Here is an 18993-nt window from a genome sequence, read left to right on the forward strand (position 1 = left end):
TCGTATCACCGCTCAAAGCCTCGCCCCAAGGTCACCTCACACGGCGACAGTGGGAACCAGAATGACGTCACACGGGGTTTTCCCAGCATTCATACTTAGCCGTCGCGTTTTCGCGCGCTTGAAAATTTTCACTTTTCGTTAAATCACGAAAAATCGTTATGGTCATAGATAGTTAATAGATAGATCATTTAAAAATCTATAAGCGTGAAATACGTTCACCAGGAGTAATTGCCTTTCGATTTAGGCAATAAAAAATAATAGTAAACCACCCTATTGTCATATGAAAAAAATTCATGTTCCTAAAATTAGCGCTCTGTCTAGTGAGGTATTGTAGCGGAATAAAATTCGTATTTCAGAGCAACTGCGCTGGAAGAAGAGGGGTTCTTGCCACCAGTAACGAAGAATAAAGAAATTCAAGTCGAGGCTTTTTCTTTTCTTCCTACGGCCGCTCGTGACCCCAAGCGACTCGGCACGAAACTCGCTTCACTATCCCCACCTCCAATCCTAGCCACTCCCTCCCCTTACTCCTACACACAAGCTGGACGCTTCCCCCTCCCGTAAGCAGTTCACCTTGGGACGCCGTGAAGGCTGGTTGACTGAGGTAAGAGGCCATCGCCTCGTTGAGGTAGCTCACGAAAGTTTTCGACAAATTTCTCCCGTTTATAGCTTTCTCAAATCATATTGTACAGTTTGCATACACGAACGACATATTATCGTGTGCTTTAGTCGATCCCATTGCCACCAGAGAGCAGCACCGGGGAAAACGCTCGTTCTCCGAACTACAACAGCGTGACCTGCTTGACGACGCGTGTCCGCCGTACCTCTTTGTTTTTGTTTACGTCCTGTGGCGTGCGTTGGGAAGGTGTGGTTGCGACTCATGTTTGGCCCTGTGGATTTACCGTTAAGTTTTGTGTTCTCCGCCCGAATCGATTCCTTACTGGAGCGGAGTCCGGCCGGATTTGGATATCGGTGCGACACCTGGGAAAGCGGTGTTCTCGTGCTGAATATCACGTAAATATTGAAGCCACTGTTTCATATTCCTCACGATGTATTTCTTTATCCATGAAATTACCTGCCCATGTTCCAATACTCTGCCAGTCAATTTAGGTTCAGTGACGGTCTCATATCATTGTCTTGATTTTGAAATCAATAAATGAGTGTCGTAAATTATGTATGTATGGAAAGTAGTTGTTTTTCTTTTAATTCCCCAATCTAACCGTTCCGACGGGGGTGGGGAGGGGGGAGTCTAGATGTTCAAATCCTCCAGAAATGCTTGGACGATACTCACAAAACAAACCCCCTACCCGCGGAATGTACCCCCTCAAAAGGTGAAGCCTCTGAAATATGTTTCTGGCTGCGGCTGTGAGCTTGAGACTACATTTTTTTGATTATAGATTCTATGAATATAATTGGAAGTGCTGTTAATTTTAAGCCGAGTGAAAATTCCTTGCGTTTCCATGGATCGCAATGAAAAAATATTTTTCTCAATTTTAGATCGATAAATAATACATCTCGGACCTAATTTTGGACATATCACATAATTTTCAAATATTGAAAGGGTAAGAAACTCCCGTTATTCACCTAATTGTGTTGATTAATCTGATGCTGGCGTAGTATTTTAGAGACTTCGGTGGTTTGTTTATAATGAATGGTTGATTGTTCTTATTTATGTTGTGTCTCAATCACCTTGCATCAGGGGCGGATACAGGATTTCTTTCTGGGGGGGGGCACAACCAAGGCAGTATCCAGGATTTTGATCTGGGGGGGCACAAGGATACCTCGTAATACACAACGAACGCAATTATAATGGGACCGTATTAAAATATTCCATATTTTTTATGGCTCTGGGGGGGGGGGCACGTGCCCCCTAGTTCCCCCTTAGATCTGCCTATGCCTTGCATTGTTCTCTTTGTTTATAGATCGATGAAATATGTTGTAATTTGCTGTCACTTTAATAGAGAAACGGGAGTCGTCATTTGAATGTAGGTTCTCATTGGCTCTGCAGTTCAAAAAAAATTAGCGCCATACAACAAAAAACATTGCCTTGCATTCGACAGTTAGGTAAGCGTTCAATACCTTAGGCGATAGTTTGCAGTTCAGTAAAAATGACACGTTAGATAATGCAATACTAAGGTGGAAAATCCAGTCGTGGAAACCAGTGACACTACTACGCTTCGTTTTTCTTGCTCATTTTTTGCTTTAAAACTCGGGATATCATTTCAATGCCTTTCGACAGGAGAAATCGCTCCGTTGCAAAGGGAGTTGAACCTTTCTCCGTGCGGTTCCGATCACCAACAGGGGTAATGGTAGCGTCATATTTCTGTATTTTTCTCCTCTGATCTTTAGATAATTACGTAGGTTGTGGGCGTGCTAGATATTCATTAAAACCTCGACTACCACAATGGGAAATGGAAGGAATTCAATTGAAATGCTTTTAAATTTATTCTTTTTCTATTCTGATTTTTATTATTCTTCGTGAGTGTAGAATTTTATTAAAGTATCGAATCGAAATACGCAACGTGGATACGAACGTTATCGTCTTTTTCAGACAATCGGACCGATTGCTTGATCTCGGACTTCGACACTTCAAACTGAGTGCCATTCCTAGAATCTCTCTTGCTTATGTTAACTTTCTTCTGTTATGAGGGTGGGCCCCCGAAGTAAGGATGGCAAAGAGCATGGTGGCTGCCCAGAAGCAAAGGTTAAAACCTCTACCTAAGTATTACTTTGAGAAATGAATCAAATGTAGAAATCTAATACAAATAAATTGATTATCTTAAAATGCTGCTAATTGTCCTTCTTATTAAGTTTGAGGAATATTTATTTTCCAACCCAAATCAATAGTTTTAAAGCAAAAGCTATCGCCGTAGCCAGGCAATCAGACCCATCACGTGACCTCGATTTTTGCCGTGACGATCTTTGAACCAGCCTAAATTCTCTCGTGTTATAAATTACTCATAAGATTCGCCATGCTAGCCTCGTCATTCATAGCGTAGTTAATAATATTCATGGCAGGTAGCTTTGTTCTTAGCTTGAATGTGATATTGGAGCTGTTTATTTTCCTTAATATTGGAGACCTACTTCGAGGAAAATTTTATTGCTGAAATATCACCAGAGTACGATTTATTGCCTCGTGTAGTTACTAACATAGTCCGTTTCTGCTTTCAGAAAAGGGTCGTCACTGGATCTTCAAGCTTCAGGATCTTGATGAAAATTATTTTCTTCCCTACCCTTAAAATAAACCATTTTCTTTATTGTAATAATAAATAATAATGTCGAAATATTATCCGAAATGGCAGCATTGATCTTCTATAACGCTAAAAAAGGGCAATTTTTTCTTCTTGGCATGCAATTATATATTTTAGCCGTGACAAAATAGCACAATTTTTTGGTCTCAGTTCTGTGTGCAAAATTGTTGCGATGATGTACTGAGATGTAAACGGAAAATCCACCTTATCTGTGAGTATCGCAAAGTGATATACTGTTCTCCTTATTTCTGCTCCTTTTAGTCGGAATTTTGATGATGACTTGGCTGATAGAGTTCTTGATTCTCTCATGAATTCTTGATGTCTCTCTTAAATTGAACGAGAACTTTTATATTTTACGTGTAGCTATTTACCCATCTCATCATTGTATTTTCTTTTATAGAGAAGAGAAAATAAGAATATTTAGAGTAAAATTTAAGAGAGGAAAAATATTGAAAATTTTAGCCTAACAATCGAAAAACTCCCTTTATTAACAGTTTTATAATTTTTTAATTTTCTTATGTAAAATCATTTTTATTAACTGAAATGAGCTCTAATTCAATTAACGATGGCGTTTTTTTTTCAACCTCCGATGGGTCATGAACAGACGACGAAGTGATTTATTAAAAAATAAAAAATATATCATTGCTAAATATTGAGTACACTTGTGGTCAGGGCTGCAGCTAGGAATTAAAGCTGGGGGGGGGGGGGGGTTAGATGCAACCGTTGCAACTAATACCGGGGTTTGTGGGGGTATGGAATACCCACCAGGATAAGTGGTAGGTGCGAGATCAATAAATTGCGGAATGTTAAGATAAATGGTTCAAAATGGTAAGTTTTACGGCTTTCTGAGGGATACTTTTATTAATCCTTACACTGTTCTATTAGTAATATCAATCCAATTAAGTAAAATGGATTAAACTTAAAAATTTACCTGAGCTCTGGGGGGGGGGGTTAACCCCCAAAGCCTCCCTCGCTGCGCCACTGCTTGTGGTGTCCTTTCGACATATGGCCTCGGAAATGGAGGAATTGGTCTTGCCTGTGGACAAGTTTAACTATACCTTCTTCAAGGATGTTGCCGCCAATCACTTTCAATGAATTTTACCTTTGTGCTGAAGCTCATAGTCCGTTTGAAAACGCTTCACTCCCGGCCACATCTTCATTTCAACGTAAAGCTGGAAGTGACACGGTACAAGGTCGGCATTGCGCGCGCGGCGGGTGATCGAAAATGTCCCATTGAAATTGATCTAGGAGCAGTTGGGCCGCATCAGCGCTGAGATGACGGGCGTTGTCATGGATCAGAACACTTTAGAAGTCAGCATTTCTCTGTTTTGAATGGGAATGGGCGTAACGTTTCACACTGTTTCTCACTCTAGCCACAGTGCATGAAAAAATTCTCTTTTATGATCATGAAGGTGAAGACGTGTCAATGCTGAAGTCATTCGGCGAGTTTTCTGGCTATCTCTCCGCAGTGCACACTTGCCGGGAAAATCATTTGAGGCAGTGTAGTTAATGAGATGGCCACTTACGTAAATCTAACAACTTACGGTCAGAAATGACTTAAGCGTGTGGTGTGGAGGACGCGCACTCCCCGCCTGTCGTCTGTATGGTGTTTTTGCTGAGAGATCAGAGGTTCGAAAAAAACGGTTCTCGTATCATGGTAAAGGACTCAGTATTATCAGATTTTACCACCTTATTGTTCTCGTTTGAGGAGCATGGTAGCCCAGTGGACAGAGCGTTTGGCTACTGATCCAAGGGTCCCACTTTGAAATCCGGGGTGAAGGCTTTGGACATCTCTGAACAAAATCCCCGCAATGGTACCCCTATGCTGAATGTGCGATTCGTACATGCCTGTGCCTTAATTCGGGATCAGCTTTACTCTCACCTATCCAAAAATAACATTCGTGTTGAATCACTGAGTGAGTATACCTACTCTTACTTTGAAGGTCATCTCCACATTTTTAAGTAGGTAAATTATACTGTGTTTTATATATTTCTCTGTGGGTTTGGGTTCATGGGCGTACCTAGCGAGGGTCAGCTGCCCCCCCTAGAAGTTAAAATCGCAAAAGTCTTTAAGCAATATCAATACTGAATTGAAACGAAAGTATTCAACAAATTTTCTTTTAACCCAGGAAAAATGATATGTTATGGTATAAGATATGTAACTAAAATAAAACTATTTTTTCAAAGAAATAATATCATTAACTAATAAAGCGCTGATATAATTTTCTTGGAATGTTGGTTTCATTCACCTTTTCCATGCTAAAATGTTACAACTCGGCTTGCCCCCTCACCCCTATGATCCTGGGTACGCCCTTGTTTGAATCTTTTAAAAATAACGTCGGTGACTGCTAATTTTCACTTTTATCTTAGGCTCATTTCACTTTCACTCGGTGATACAACCCGATGGTTTGTTTGGAGGGAAGGTTACCCACTACGCTATCACGCTCCTTCTATCCTAGGATATCACAAGTAAAATGCGTAAGCGAAGTTTTGAAAAGTGGGTATATTTTCAAAGGAAGTTACCAGCTACCTTAATTTTTTTATGGGTGGCAACACTGTGGATCTGTGGAGGAAATGGACTAGCTCTGCGACTCTTTCTTTTTCCATCGCTTGCTGCGCGTCTGACCAATTAAGTCCCTCTGCCGTCCTACTTTAGGAGCTTCCGTTCCGACTATGAGGATCAAGACAGACACATACTTCGTTCCACCTTTTTTTGTAAATTATTAGATACGTCAAAAACATAAGTATCGTGGTAAAAAAAGGTAGGTTGAAGACTTCGCGATTCAACAATACTTCGACTTTTAACACACCTTGTATGAAACAAGGTCCTGGTTACAATAAACGTATTCTATCATGATTAAAAAAACAATATACAAGTAATTATTGTGGATAATGCGATCCGTATATTTATGAGTCAAGACTTTTTCCAGCTTTATGAAGCGACCGTTGCGCCATTTTCCTCTAACTAGCGTCATTTGACTTAACTTCAGCATTCGTTTCATAATGCTCGAGAAGTGTTACGGTTAGGTAACAATATAATATTTTTATCATTATTAGAGTGGTATTACGAAAAATACATGATTTTATGTTTAAATTGTGTACAGCGGCGGAGCCAGGGAGGGCCCCCCATAGCCTCTCTCTGGCTCCGCCGCTGTACACAATTTAAACATAAAATCATGGGGCTATGGGGGGCCCTCCCTAGGTTATCCAATTTACACTATTAGATAAAAAGTGTGACTAAAATAAGAGACTAAAAATATAAATAAATTTTTGTTTTAAATACTTGATTCTTTGGAAAATTAGTATGTAATGACACAGCCTTATAATTTTTATTACGTGTCCCAAAATTATCAACATTTTCGTTACCTCCCGGACTCCCATTACTGCTTGGAGGTTACCACCCAGTCTCCCCAACAGCTTGTTGGGGAGGCCCCCCCTTGTCCCTATCCTGGATCCGCCACTGAATACGTAAGTCTATATGTGCTGGCATCGGTGGTTATTCTGCTCCCGAAATGACAATTCATTCACGTCTTCCAGTTGCTGCTTTCTTATTTTAACGTTAGTCTAGAAGTCTTTTCTTCTGCTGCATACTAATACTTTTTACTGTCCCTCCAATTGATTTGTAGCTGATATTTGTCCTTTTTCCTTAACATATTTTCTAGAGTCATCTTCAAATCCTTCTCTGTCTCTTCTAAATCATCTTCAAAATACTTGAATAACTACGTTTGTAATCTCTGTGTCTCCAACCTTTGCCCATAGATCGTTGCCTGAAGGCTAAAGACCATTTTACACGGGGCACGAACTTGCACATTTATACGTGTGTATGAAGGCGCAGTCAAAATTGCGTCGTGTAAAGCGATGAATTGCTAGAACACATGCGAGAATGCGTGGACGTGAGATGGCAAAATAGCCCCTGTCCTAATTTCGTTCATGCATTCGCGCAATTCCACGTCATTCTAAAAAATAAATGCAGTTTTAACCTGCGGAATTCCGTGCCTCGTATAAAATGGTCTTTAGCAAGGCGGAGTTTTGATTTCCGGCATTGTTGGATGCGCCAGAGAACCGATGCGATGCAAAGATTATAGTATTAAGTTTAAACATAAGAAGGCAAAAATTTAGTGGCGTAGCGAGGGGAGGTTCGGACCGCCCTACACCCGAAATCAAAATAATAAAATCACTCTGCGTCATCATGAAATAAAAGTAAATATTTAGAAATCATGAATTTAAAAAGATTTCCTCGAACAATGAAGTTTTTCGATTATGAAAAGTGTTTAAATTGGTTTAAAACTCTCTACTTGGTAGTTGCCCCTTTTTTCGTAATTTTCTGCGGTGGCACCTTGGTTTTGGACTTCCCCCGAACAGAGGCGGATACATATGGGGGCGCGCCTCCCCTTTGTGGGGCCACCCGTATTGCCAAACATTGCAGAACCACAATTGTAACTTTTTTATCCTGAGATGGTATGTCTATAATCTATAATATCTAACGATCTGATCGTTGGATTATTCTTCCTCATAGAATAATCCTCCAAGATCGTTAGAATATTTATTGCGTTTCGCTTGGTTTCGCTGTTAGTAGGGCCCGCCCGCCTCTGTGATGGTGCGGGATTCCTCGTCCCTTCCCTTCCTTCCCCATCCCCTCCCAGGGAGCAGCCGCGAACTGCGCGGCACGGTAAAAACATCGTTTTCATTTAGTTTGTTGCAAACGGTCGCAGATGATTTCTGTGGATGAAGACTCTAAAAGGCTTGATGCAATTACGATGTAAATATCTGAGAGCAGCTCGGTGTCCTTCTTTTTATACAGCCACACACGGGCAAAAATGTTACTGAAATTAGCGTCCGCCATTTTGTACTGCATCGACGATAAATATTACAAGGCAGTAAAGAAATCAGGTTACAACAAAAGGAAAATAAATGTAGTAATAATATATCATAGCTTTTATACAATAAACTTGCTTAAAATGATTCACTATCCGACATCCGTCGAGTACGGCAATTCCCGTGGCCAGCAGCCGGCTCCGGGCGGTGCCGCACGTTCGAAAAACCGATCTTAATTTCGGCGTCGCAGGTGGTCGCAGCTGCACTTCCGATTATCATAATCTATATACTTTGTTGTATATGTGGTGTAAATATCTCGAGGTAACTCGGTGATCCTTTTTTTAAAATCCTACATAAACACAAAAATTCGACGAAAAACAGGGTCCGCCATTTTGTATCGTATTGGTCACAAATACAACAACTAAGTCGTGAAAGTTGATGATAATCGATGATAACAAACCGTTTAACAATTTTATACATTTTTTTTGCTATTGAGTTACTACTAACGGTGTGACATTAGTTTAAACATGCTGAATTTCGAAAAAAATTCAAAGCGGGCAATTTGCCCCAAATTTGTTCAACTTTGAGGCTATGTATTTTATATAAAAAATTAGCCTAAGAAAAACATTTTGCGTCAAAAAATGCACTAATGTGTTGGCAACAACTGTGCAAAGTTTCAACTTCCGTACTCAAAAAAACCATTTTCGAGGTTTTGTCCAGCTTTTTTCGATTTCAGCCCACTGTGGCGGCGCCTCCTTCCTGTCCTCCCCCCTTCCGGGTGCAGAGAAGAAAAGCTCGCCCTGCAGACCCTGCCCCAGGAGTGTAACCTTGCGAGCCCGCCCTGGAGTCTCGTTTCCACTATAATCTGTAATCATTTGTATTAAAACTTTCTTAAACTATACATGTAACTTGATTATTTTTTATTACAATAAAAGTTTAGGTAACTCAAGATATATTTGCGCCCCTCCTTGAGTTTATTCTGTATCCGCTACTACCATCGAACGAAATTCCTGGCTTCGCTACTGCCAAAGTTATGTGGTTCGACAGACCGAACCATCACGTGCTAGAAACGTGAGTCTCAATAGGGTGGTTTCCTATTATTTTTTATTGCCTAAATCGAAAGATTATTACTCCTGGAGTACGTATTTCACGCTTTTAGATTTTTTAATGACGATATCTATTTTTTGCGATTAAATGAAAAGTGAACATTTTCAAGCGCGCGAAAACGCGACGGCTACGTTGGAATGCTGGGAAAACACTGTGTGACGCCATTCTGGTTCCCGCTGTCGCCGTATGAGGTGACCTTGGGGCGAGGCTTTGAGCGCTGGTACGATGCAGGCTGCTAGCAGGTAGCGCTTGGCTTAAATAAGGGTTATTAATACCTTATCAAACGAAGAAAACTTTCCGACCTTATGCTGTTTTTATAGGTGATTATTATGACATGTTTCCCTGAGCTCTGTGCCTCATACATGCATTGGTTATCTCAGACGATGTACAACTCCTATCTACACGTATAGAAACAAGGTCCTTGTGACGTCACGTGGAGTGGCATCGCATAGGCGCCAATCTAGTCTTTTTCAAATGAGGTTAAAATTGACCATTGCCATTCGTCTAAACTGGGATTTATAAAACCAAATAATCTGTATATTACGAACACACTAATGGTGGGTAACGAATCGCAATCAATGCCTTTCGTTTTCTTTGATGAAGGAAACTACCCTATTTAAGTACGTGGTCGCAAGCTTGAGTGGATGGATCAGTTCAACTGTTTGGGCTGCACATTAGAGGAAAACCAAGGGAGTTTCGTCAGTAAAAGAGACATTCATGACCAGGAAAGAGCTGGTTTGAGGTTCACGGTCTATTTTACTCGTAAATCAGGTCTTATTGAGCTTCTCCTCATTTATTTCTTCTTTCACCCTTATCTTCTTATTCCTCTACATTCCCGTAAGTCGATGTAACTTGTTGTAATAGCGATACATGATCTGTTTCGTCGTTGATGTCGATACTTCTTCTGTTGAAAGTTCAACGTTTGAACACGACTGGGCTTGACGACTGATGCTTGCCGTTGAACAAAATAAGCCCACTTTTTGCGACTAAATTTTGAACTACACCCTTCCTTGTAGTTGCAAAAAAATTAATAAAGGCGTTAAGGAGACGGGCGTAGAGTATGGATTGGCTCCAGTACATTGCGAAAAAACATCCAACCCCATTCCTTTGGATCCAGTTTATTGCCAAGTCACACATGGACCTGTTAATACGTACAATCGATAGAAGTATTGTTAAGCAGAAGCTGAGGTAAAGGAAGACAAGCAAATTGCTCACGTTTTTTAATACGCGATTGTTTAGCAAAGGATAAGTGTAGGTGATTTTTACTGGAGCTCCATAGACTGAGAGACGGAAATGAATTTTGTGAGCGATTGGAGTATAAAAAACTTGTATGAGTCGTTTTGAGGCAAACTGCCGATGAAAAAACTGGAATACCCAGTTCTAGCTGGAACTTGAAAGACAGAGGCCTAACAGCAGCCATAATACTAGGAGAAATTTGTACATACTGATTTCATATGTTCTAAATTTAACCGTTTATCTTTTAAAATAATATGCTCTAAAACATGTGTCAATGACTACGGAATAAGATTTTTCATATCTATAAACATGCGACTTGGTGGAGGATAATGAGAATTATCAATGGCTAACGATTGGATATCATCTCGCATGATGGCTGCCGCAGCTTCCAGGATCTTAAGTCACTCTTCTTATCTTGATTTAATCGATCATTATGATTATCAATTAAGCATATTAATGTTAATTTTCCGGGTTTCTCAGTGATAATAACCTTATTACCATATTTAATATTAATCGCAGTTAAACACTTCTTTTATCAAGATTTGAATTTTTGCAAGCAGTTTTTAATTCTTCTAGTGTAGACTGACAGTCATCACTACTCTCGATCTAGGCAAATATTTCTTCCATGGCCAGATTCAATGCTTCATCTCGGAGACGACCAGTTTTACTTCCAATGTGTGGTTTTAAAAAAGAAAAACTGCAACCATGACAATAACTAGCTTCAGCAGCTACTAAATTATGTTTAACCCTTATGCGAGCGATAATATTTTTTTAATTATTATCAGAACGAATTATTATGAGCTATATACAGAATAGATTCTTTGAATGAAAGTGTAGTAACTTTACAAATTCTAAGCCAATACCTCACACCTCGTTTCCTTTCTATTCTTCATTCTGTTCATCGCCGCAAAAGAAGGAATGATTTTAAAACAAAAAGCTGAGTCATTTACGTGTACTATTGTACGAGGAGGACTTAGGCCCCTTTCAGACGCAACGGCTTTTCGCCGGCCGCCGTCCACGGCACGGCACAATGCCTTTAAATAACCATTGTTAGCAATGGGTGTCTTCAGACGAGTCGAATCACGCCGTGGACGACACGACGCCGTGGACGGCCGCCGCACAGTGGTTCAAAATCGAAAAAAGGTGGTCGAAATTATTACCGCTTTTATTCTTAGTCACTGTTGTATTATGAAGAAGCGTCATAAAAGAATTTTGTCCGCTGAATACGAATTTGAAGTTATTTTTGTTGTATCTTTGATATTATTGTTTTTAAATGGCCTATTATTTAAACAATTAAATGTTAAAAATAGATATTGCATTCAATGATTCATTCAAGGTGTAGATTGATGCGCATCAAATAAGTCGAGGTATTTTTTCAGATATGTGACTGCTATTTGTTAAATTTAATGTTATTTATAAATTATATAAACAATTAAAGTTGACCGTTTTTAAAGCAACGGTAATTTATGTTCGTATATAATTTTTATCTGTTCAGCCTAAGTTAAATTTTTTATGCATAATCTATGATACTTTCATTTTTTTAATGAATTTGCTTAACAATTCAAAATTATAATACAATATGGTCAATGACCTTAAGGCGTACTTTAAATTCGTATCAGTGACCCTCAAGTTGTTTGGTGAGGTAAGTACAAGGATTGAAAGCAAACATTTAGGCATTCTAACTTTTTCTCTTAATATTTTTTCCAGTTTAACTAAATCACTGAATATTGTGACTAAGGCTATGGGATATCACATAAATAAGGATATTTATGTTCGTCCCTTTTATCCCTTCCATCGATCACGTAGTTCGACTAATTTCCGACTGAACTCAATATAACTCAAAGCGAAAAATTCACGAAGGATATCTCAAAATAACTCGCACACATTCAAACATTGTCCTCACTCATGAATTTGTGACTATAGCAAATGCGTTGTTAAACGTGACTTTAAATGCCCGTGGTCCTTCTCTCAGCGAATGCGATGCACCGTCTGAGTCCTCTGAATGCCATGCCTCGAGCGTGCGCGGGCGAGACATATCTGCCTGATTTCTTTCTGAGCTTCTTAATTGCCTTTGTTTGTATGCTCGTATTTTTCGAATATTTTTCCAGCTGATGCCAGGATGCTTGATCTAAGAGCAGCGTCTGGCGGACGCTCATGGAAGATATTCTTCCACTCACGCCCGGATTTATGTACTTTCTTAGCGATTGTGCGTTCTGTGTGGGGGACGCTGAATGTTTTTCTCTGTGTATCATTATCATCTGCTTTTCTGGCTCATCGTTTCCTTTCTCTTTAATTGTGGCAACGATAGAGAAGGCATGGGCCGTCCAGGCATTGCCACTCATTGCTTCTCGGAACCTCGGAGACCTGCCAGGATCTGCCATCTTATTTACGACGTTTGACTCTGAGGGTTAGGGTTTTTTCACGCCTACGTTCCTTTGGTGGTTTTATTTTTTTCGGCCTTGGGTCCCTTCCGTATCTGAATTTCTCTTTAGTTGACCATTCATATTGTTAGATGGTATGCGGCGACATTGAGGGTAGACAGAGAGAAAAATATTTCTAGCACACTTTAAACACTTTTGCTTCCACTTCAGCGAACTTAAAGGACAAAGATAAGATCGGGTAAACCTCGTTGAAGAGCAATAAAAATGCGGCCGGGCGCTTCCCTTTTTTTGGCAATAATAATCATTATCGACCGTGCGGCGGCTTCCAGTGAATTAGCGTGCTATGAAATACATTTGAAGAGTCCGCTTTCCAAACGGATGACGACGAAAGGGTATTCTGGATATTGTGAAAGTTAAAAATCCAGAAATTCTTGAAACATATGTTGCACAGGCCATATGATCGATTATATTCGCCACTTTTGCTGTTCTAAAGATTATTTCTGATGAATATCGAGCCTCACTAAATATCATACGCTGGGGCTACTGGAAAGCCCTAAATGCACTAAAGGAAAGAGAAATCTATTTTAAATGGATCCCGTATTGAAAATCAAGTAGCACAATAACATCAAAGAAACTTGGCATTGTAACCTTTCCTCGGAATACACCTCGCACTCGCAATAGTACTCAGCGCGCCGCCCGGTCGGTCTGGCGGCGGTCGCGGCAGCGTATTGCACCGTTCAACATAAAACCATCTCGAGGCCAAAGTAGCAAATAGTAGCATGATTTTTCTTCTGCTATAGACTCTATAGACTCTATTCTTTCAATTCGTGTCAAAATCTCCGAGGGGCTCTGAGGTGCCCAAAACGATATTTTTATTTATATTTAAAAATTCAAGTAAAAATAGCATAAAGTTTAAACATTTTTATTTCCAACTAGAAAACTTTGGAAATTAAAAAAAAATCACCAATATTTGTACGCGAAGGTACCAATTTATGCCATGTATTTTTTTTAAAGTTCATAAATTATCTGAAACCTTTTTTTATGAAGGTGAATTTCTCTAAAAATGAGTGATTTTACGCCTCAGGCGTTTTTATCCCGGAGGACTCATGTTTGTCCATTCATACAAACTACAGTGAGCCACAAAATAGTCGTCGTACTAGCCAATATCATAGATCATATAGTGTAGAATACGAATAGTACCTTCAAAAATTCCTCCAAAAAAGTTGAAAAAATGACTTTCGACCAGCTTTTTCCGATTTTGAACCACTGTGCGCCGTGGTATCCACGGCTCCCATTTCAATCCGGCCCGGCGTACGCCGTCCACGGCGTGAAATAAACACTGTGGTGTATTGGACTGTTCAGACGCGACGACTTATGCCGTCCGCCGCGTAGTTCTATAGAATTCAGAGTAGCGTGATCGGCGAAGAAATGCGGACATGAATAATATTTCATCGTTCCCAAATTTTAAATTGTGTTTTTGAACGAGATGGGAGATTTTATAGTGGATGTTGACGCTTTTCTACCAAATCCAAGTCATGTAATTACGTGTGCGATATGTCCAACAGCTATCAACCTATCTAGAGCTAATCATTTATTTAAATGGAGAAATAGAGAAAAAAAGGCTTAAATATGTGTATTCTATTAAGTAAATAATAAGACTAACGATATACGCAAAAACAGTCTATATGACTTTATGTACATATCAATTGTAAATTACACCGAGTCTAGACATTCCATACGATCGGGGAGCTGCCGCGGACTGCGCGCGCGGCAAAAACATCGATTTTTATTTTTAGTTGATTCTAATGGTCGTATTTGATTTCTTTTGATGGACACTCTAAAATGTTTGATGTAATTAAATGTAAATATCTTGAGATAGCACGGTGACCCTTTTCTTATGATCCCAAATAAACACAAAATTTCGACGAAAAACAGTCCTACAATTTGTATCGTATCGACGATAAATATCGATAATTATAACGAAGAAATTAGGTTATATGAAATGTAAATTGAAGGTGGCACTAAATAAATTATATCTTATATGTAATTAACTTGCTAAAAAATTCACTTTCCAACGTCCGTCGAGCACGGTATTCCCCGTGGACAGCTGAAAGCTCCGAACTGTGCCGCACGTTCGAAAAATCGATCTTAATTTCGGCGTCGCGAGTGGTCGCTTTCTCCTTTTGGTATCACTCTCTATAGGTTTTGTTGCATATGTGGTGTAAATATCTCGAGGTAACTCGGTGATCCTTTTTTTATAATCCTATATGGACATAAAAGTTGAGCCTGAGGAAAAGAGGAGCCTAGTAATTTAAACTTTTTTAAAGGAACTCTACCAAGCATGCATAACCTCAAGGATGCGGAAACAGTTAACTACCAAATCGAGGTATTGAACATTCTGGAGAGGATACAGCAGTTGCGAGCAGTTTCTTCTCCTCTAGCAGGATCAATTCATTCTCCGACATCACTTAATTCTACGCCGTCAAACCAGTCAACTTATTCTGTGAGAGAAGTGGTATAGTGTTTTGGGATATAGGATGCAGCGAAAGGTTTCAACTTTATCAATATTTTATGTATTTTGTAAAAATTCTTTGTATTTTTTTCTTCCTGTTTGATCTTTTTAATTATTTGAAAGTACTGGAAAGAATTTCTGATAGATAATGTTTTGAGAAGTAAACAATAAAAAATTCTAAAATCGGACTGAATGAAAAAATCACTATGATACACACCCCAGCTCACACGAAAGTGTTAAGATCTATTACATTATCTTTCTTTAGTAATGAAATTTTATGTTTCCTTTGTCTAAAAACAATTTTATGTAAAATAATGCTTAAATAAATAATTTTAAAAAGAAATTAAATAATAATAACCTATCAAATGAGTTACTCATTGGCTAGTTACAGATTTTATATTTGTATCGAGGTTCCCTAAACTAAATTTTATATATAAGCAGCATAGATAAAATTTATATCAGCAGTATAGATAAACAATTAAAATAATAATTTATTTAATATTTTAAAATTCGCTCCTATTCATGATAACGACTCAAGAACTATTGAATAAATGTCGCTGATGGCCGTGCCGATTGCTTGCCGTACTGTTCTATGTATTTAACGACGCTCCGCGCCGTGAACGGCGACCGGCGGAAAGTCGTCTCGTCTGAAAGCTGCCTGAATTTCACGGCGCGGCGCCGTGGACGGCGGCCGGCGAAAAGCCGTTGCGTCTGTAAGGGGCCTTACTTTCGATGTACTGGCTTGATCCGCTTCATGATGTCTTTCCACTGAAGCAATTGTACTACTCCAAGTGTAGTTTTTACAACATTGCACATGTTTTGCCACTGATTTTTGGCTTTTTTTTGGTAGTTAATGAATTTATTACTTCTTTCAGCACTCGCATCAATCAATGTCTTTGAGCCACGATCAGCAGTAGCAATTTCACTTGCAGGCATAGGTTATTTTACCGATGAAGCCATGATGCCCGAAAGTTGCTCAGTACTAAATATAGTACAAACTTTAACTTATAATTCCAGCAATGACCACATGTTTTCACTAGGAGGGAATATTTAAAACTAAACCCTCTGTCCCGATTGTTGGCGGATGGACAGGTGAGAGCTAGTAACCAATATGCGAGTTACGCGTCCAATAATGTTCAGAGAGCGCAACAATATAGTCATGCATATTACGAAGAATACAGCTCCATCCTACATTCGAATGGCTTTTTCTTAGAAACGGTAAATCTTAGAGAAAAAAGTGAAATGACAATTTTGAATATAATTTTCTGATTTACAATTTTGGTCTGAGCAATTTTTATCATAAAACTAACCGTTTGGCAAAAAAATGGAAAAAACTCATTTTTGTGACCTTTGACCTTGAATAAAATATTTTGCACATACGGGATCGTTGGGGACTTTTCAGGATTTCATTAGAGTGGTATCTTTGAGGTTCATGCAAATTTTCAGCTTGTTGGCAATTTATGCAAGGGTACCCCTATTTTTTGGGCTAATTTGACCGGGCTAAACAATATATTATTATTTATGCAGTTATTCTGTTATTTTAGAGTGCTTCCCGAACTCAATGAGAGCTTTCTTCGCCAGTTCGCGATCTTTTTAGCGGAGCGCGGACGCGCACTGAGAGGCTAGGAAAGCGGGAACACGGTACTCCCGTGAATGCAACTAGCGTGCGATCGCTTCCATTTTACGAAGGGGATTCTAACGGAAATAATAAGCCCGGTTTATCCTAGCATTAATGCAGTAATTCTGATGATTTTGCGTCCGATTTTATTTTTTTTATAAAGATCGCGGGAAAAAATTGAGGGAGAGTAAAAACCATGCACGGATAATCCTCAACCCGGATAAAACGCAGCCGGATAATCAGGGGTATGCTGTATACAAGAAATGAGGGCTCAAGGGAGCCCTTCGAGGATACAACACACCGGGGCCGGGACCCAGTTATTCAACTAATACGCCCGTTCACCTGGAAGGGGAGTAGAAATGGGAAGGAAAAAGTAAAGAGGCGCCGGCGCGATAGGAGTCTGACCCCTATCCCTATCCCTCTGGGGTAGGGATAGGGTTGGAAGGGATGGGACGGGGAAAACACCTCACCGCTATAGAAGCGGAAAGGGCCCACTAAATAACGAAACCCGGCATCAGCCATTAATGTGCCAACGATTTTGGTAGATTTTCCTATTAAAGAGAAAATCCATCGATCAAATCGTTGGAACCCAATTATACAATATGAATGTGAATTACCAAAAAAATTGAGGAAATACAAAAGTACTGGTAGAGGGATAGGAATAACTACAGTAAGTGGCATTAAGACAGATTAAACCCTATAAAATTATCCCCATTTCACTCCTGTACCATACTGTACATTACTGTGTAGCTTCTTTTCCCCTCTTTACTTTGACATGGGGTCATATTCAGTGGAATGCATGTATTTTAGCCTCAACATTTTTGTTATTAAGACGTTTTTGTGATGAATATAAACTTTTTAGCCACACTCTTTGCATTGATTTACATGGAAAGAAAAAGCAATTGGATTCACTGAAAAGGTATAGCATTTGGCCAAAAATTTAGCAACAGGTTAAGTTTTGGCCAGAAAAAAAATTGGGAAAGGACATACTTTTTTCACGGGGTTCCATTGAGTGAATAAGCAAGTGGAACAATGGATGGGCAAGGCTACCATCCATTAATTTTCATCGTATATATTATATTTTTGGACAATTATCTCCCTATGAAATGTAGGTTTATGATAGAACTCTTTCAGTTCCACTCACCTTGGTAGCTATTTTTAACTATACATGTTTTGATATTGAATCAACCACCATAGTCATTAAAATAATTTTTTCTATTTCCTACCATAGGCTTACTGACCCTGTTTCTGCTTGTCCTTGAGGATGTATCTATGGGAAAGAAACATGAAATGGAAGACGTCAGCACTTCTTCCTTTCCTTGTGGTTTTCTTGCCATCATTCCTATTCATGATCTTCATTTCGATGGCACATCTGAGTGAGCATGGTCCGGATCTTATGCACTTTGGAGTGAAAATGTTCCAGGATCCATTTGTGGATGGAAATGTCCTCTTCAAGGGCTTCAATAACAACACTGGGGCTATACACCCAATTGTACCAAACTTGGTTCACTTTGTGCTATTTGGACATAAAAAATTGGACTTCATCACCTTTCTTTGTATGATGGCAGCACTTAAGGTGAGTTTGAAATCCAGCATGTCAACCTTTAGGTCTATTACCTGTTGATTGGTGACACCCAGTGACCGTGTCATGGTGCAGGAATGCGCTGGAATGCCATCCTGGCACTGGTTAACTAAAGACGTACATAATAATCAAATAAAAATTTTATCAATTTTGCTGTCTCAAAATTTCTAATTTTTACATTCCTAACCAAAACAAAAATTTTTGTAATGAAATGTAAATAATACATTCCTAGTAATAAAAGTTAAGGAAAAAGCTTTTGGGCACTGCTAATTTTTTCATGACGTCAATGGTGACACCCAATCTCTTAATATGACAATTTAGTCTTTCTGATAATGTTCACAAAGAATAGCATCCCATTGAAAAATGGGTGGTGGCATCAAAGTGGAAACTATGCTGATTGTTTGAAATACCAGGGTGGTAGATGATGAGTGGCTGAACCAACATGGAACCCGCATTTACTTCACATGGATCTATACGGTGGTGGTGTATGATAC

At 39.3% G+C, this 18993-nt stretch overlaps 1 protein-coding gene across 1 annotated transcript in view; it reads left to right on the top strand.

Annotated features, from left to right (window-relative positions):
- The first annotated feature begins 580 nt into the window (after window positions 1-580).
- The window catches only part of LOC124169482, a 30502-nt gene continuing 12089 nt past the window's right edge, over window positions 581-18993 (top strand). Inside the window, exons 1-2 of the mRNA XM_046548107.1 lie at window positions 581-1011; window positions 18149-18493. Of these exons, the coding sequence (XP_046404063.1) occupies window positions 18182-18493 (312 nt within the window). The 5' untranslated portion in view covers window positions 581-1011; window positions 18149-18181. The remainder of the gene's footprint in view (window positions 1012-18148; window positions 18494-18993) is intronic.

The sequence above is a fragment of the Ischnura elegans genome, chromosome 12 (genome assembly GCF_921293095.1).
Source record: "Ischnura elegans chromosome 12, ioIscEleg1.1, whole genome shotgun sequence".
Taxonomy (NCBI): Eukaryota; Metazoa; Arthropoda; class Insecta; order Odonata; family Coenagrionidae; genus Ischnura; species Ischnura elegans.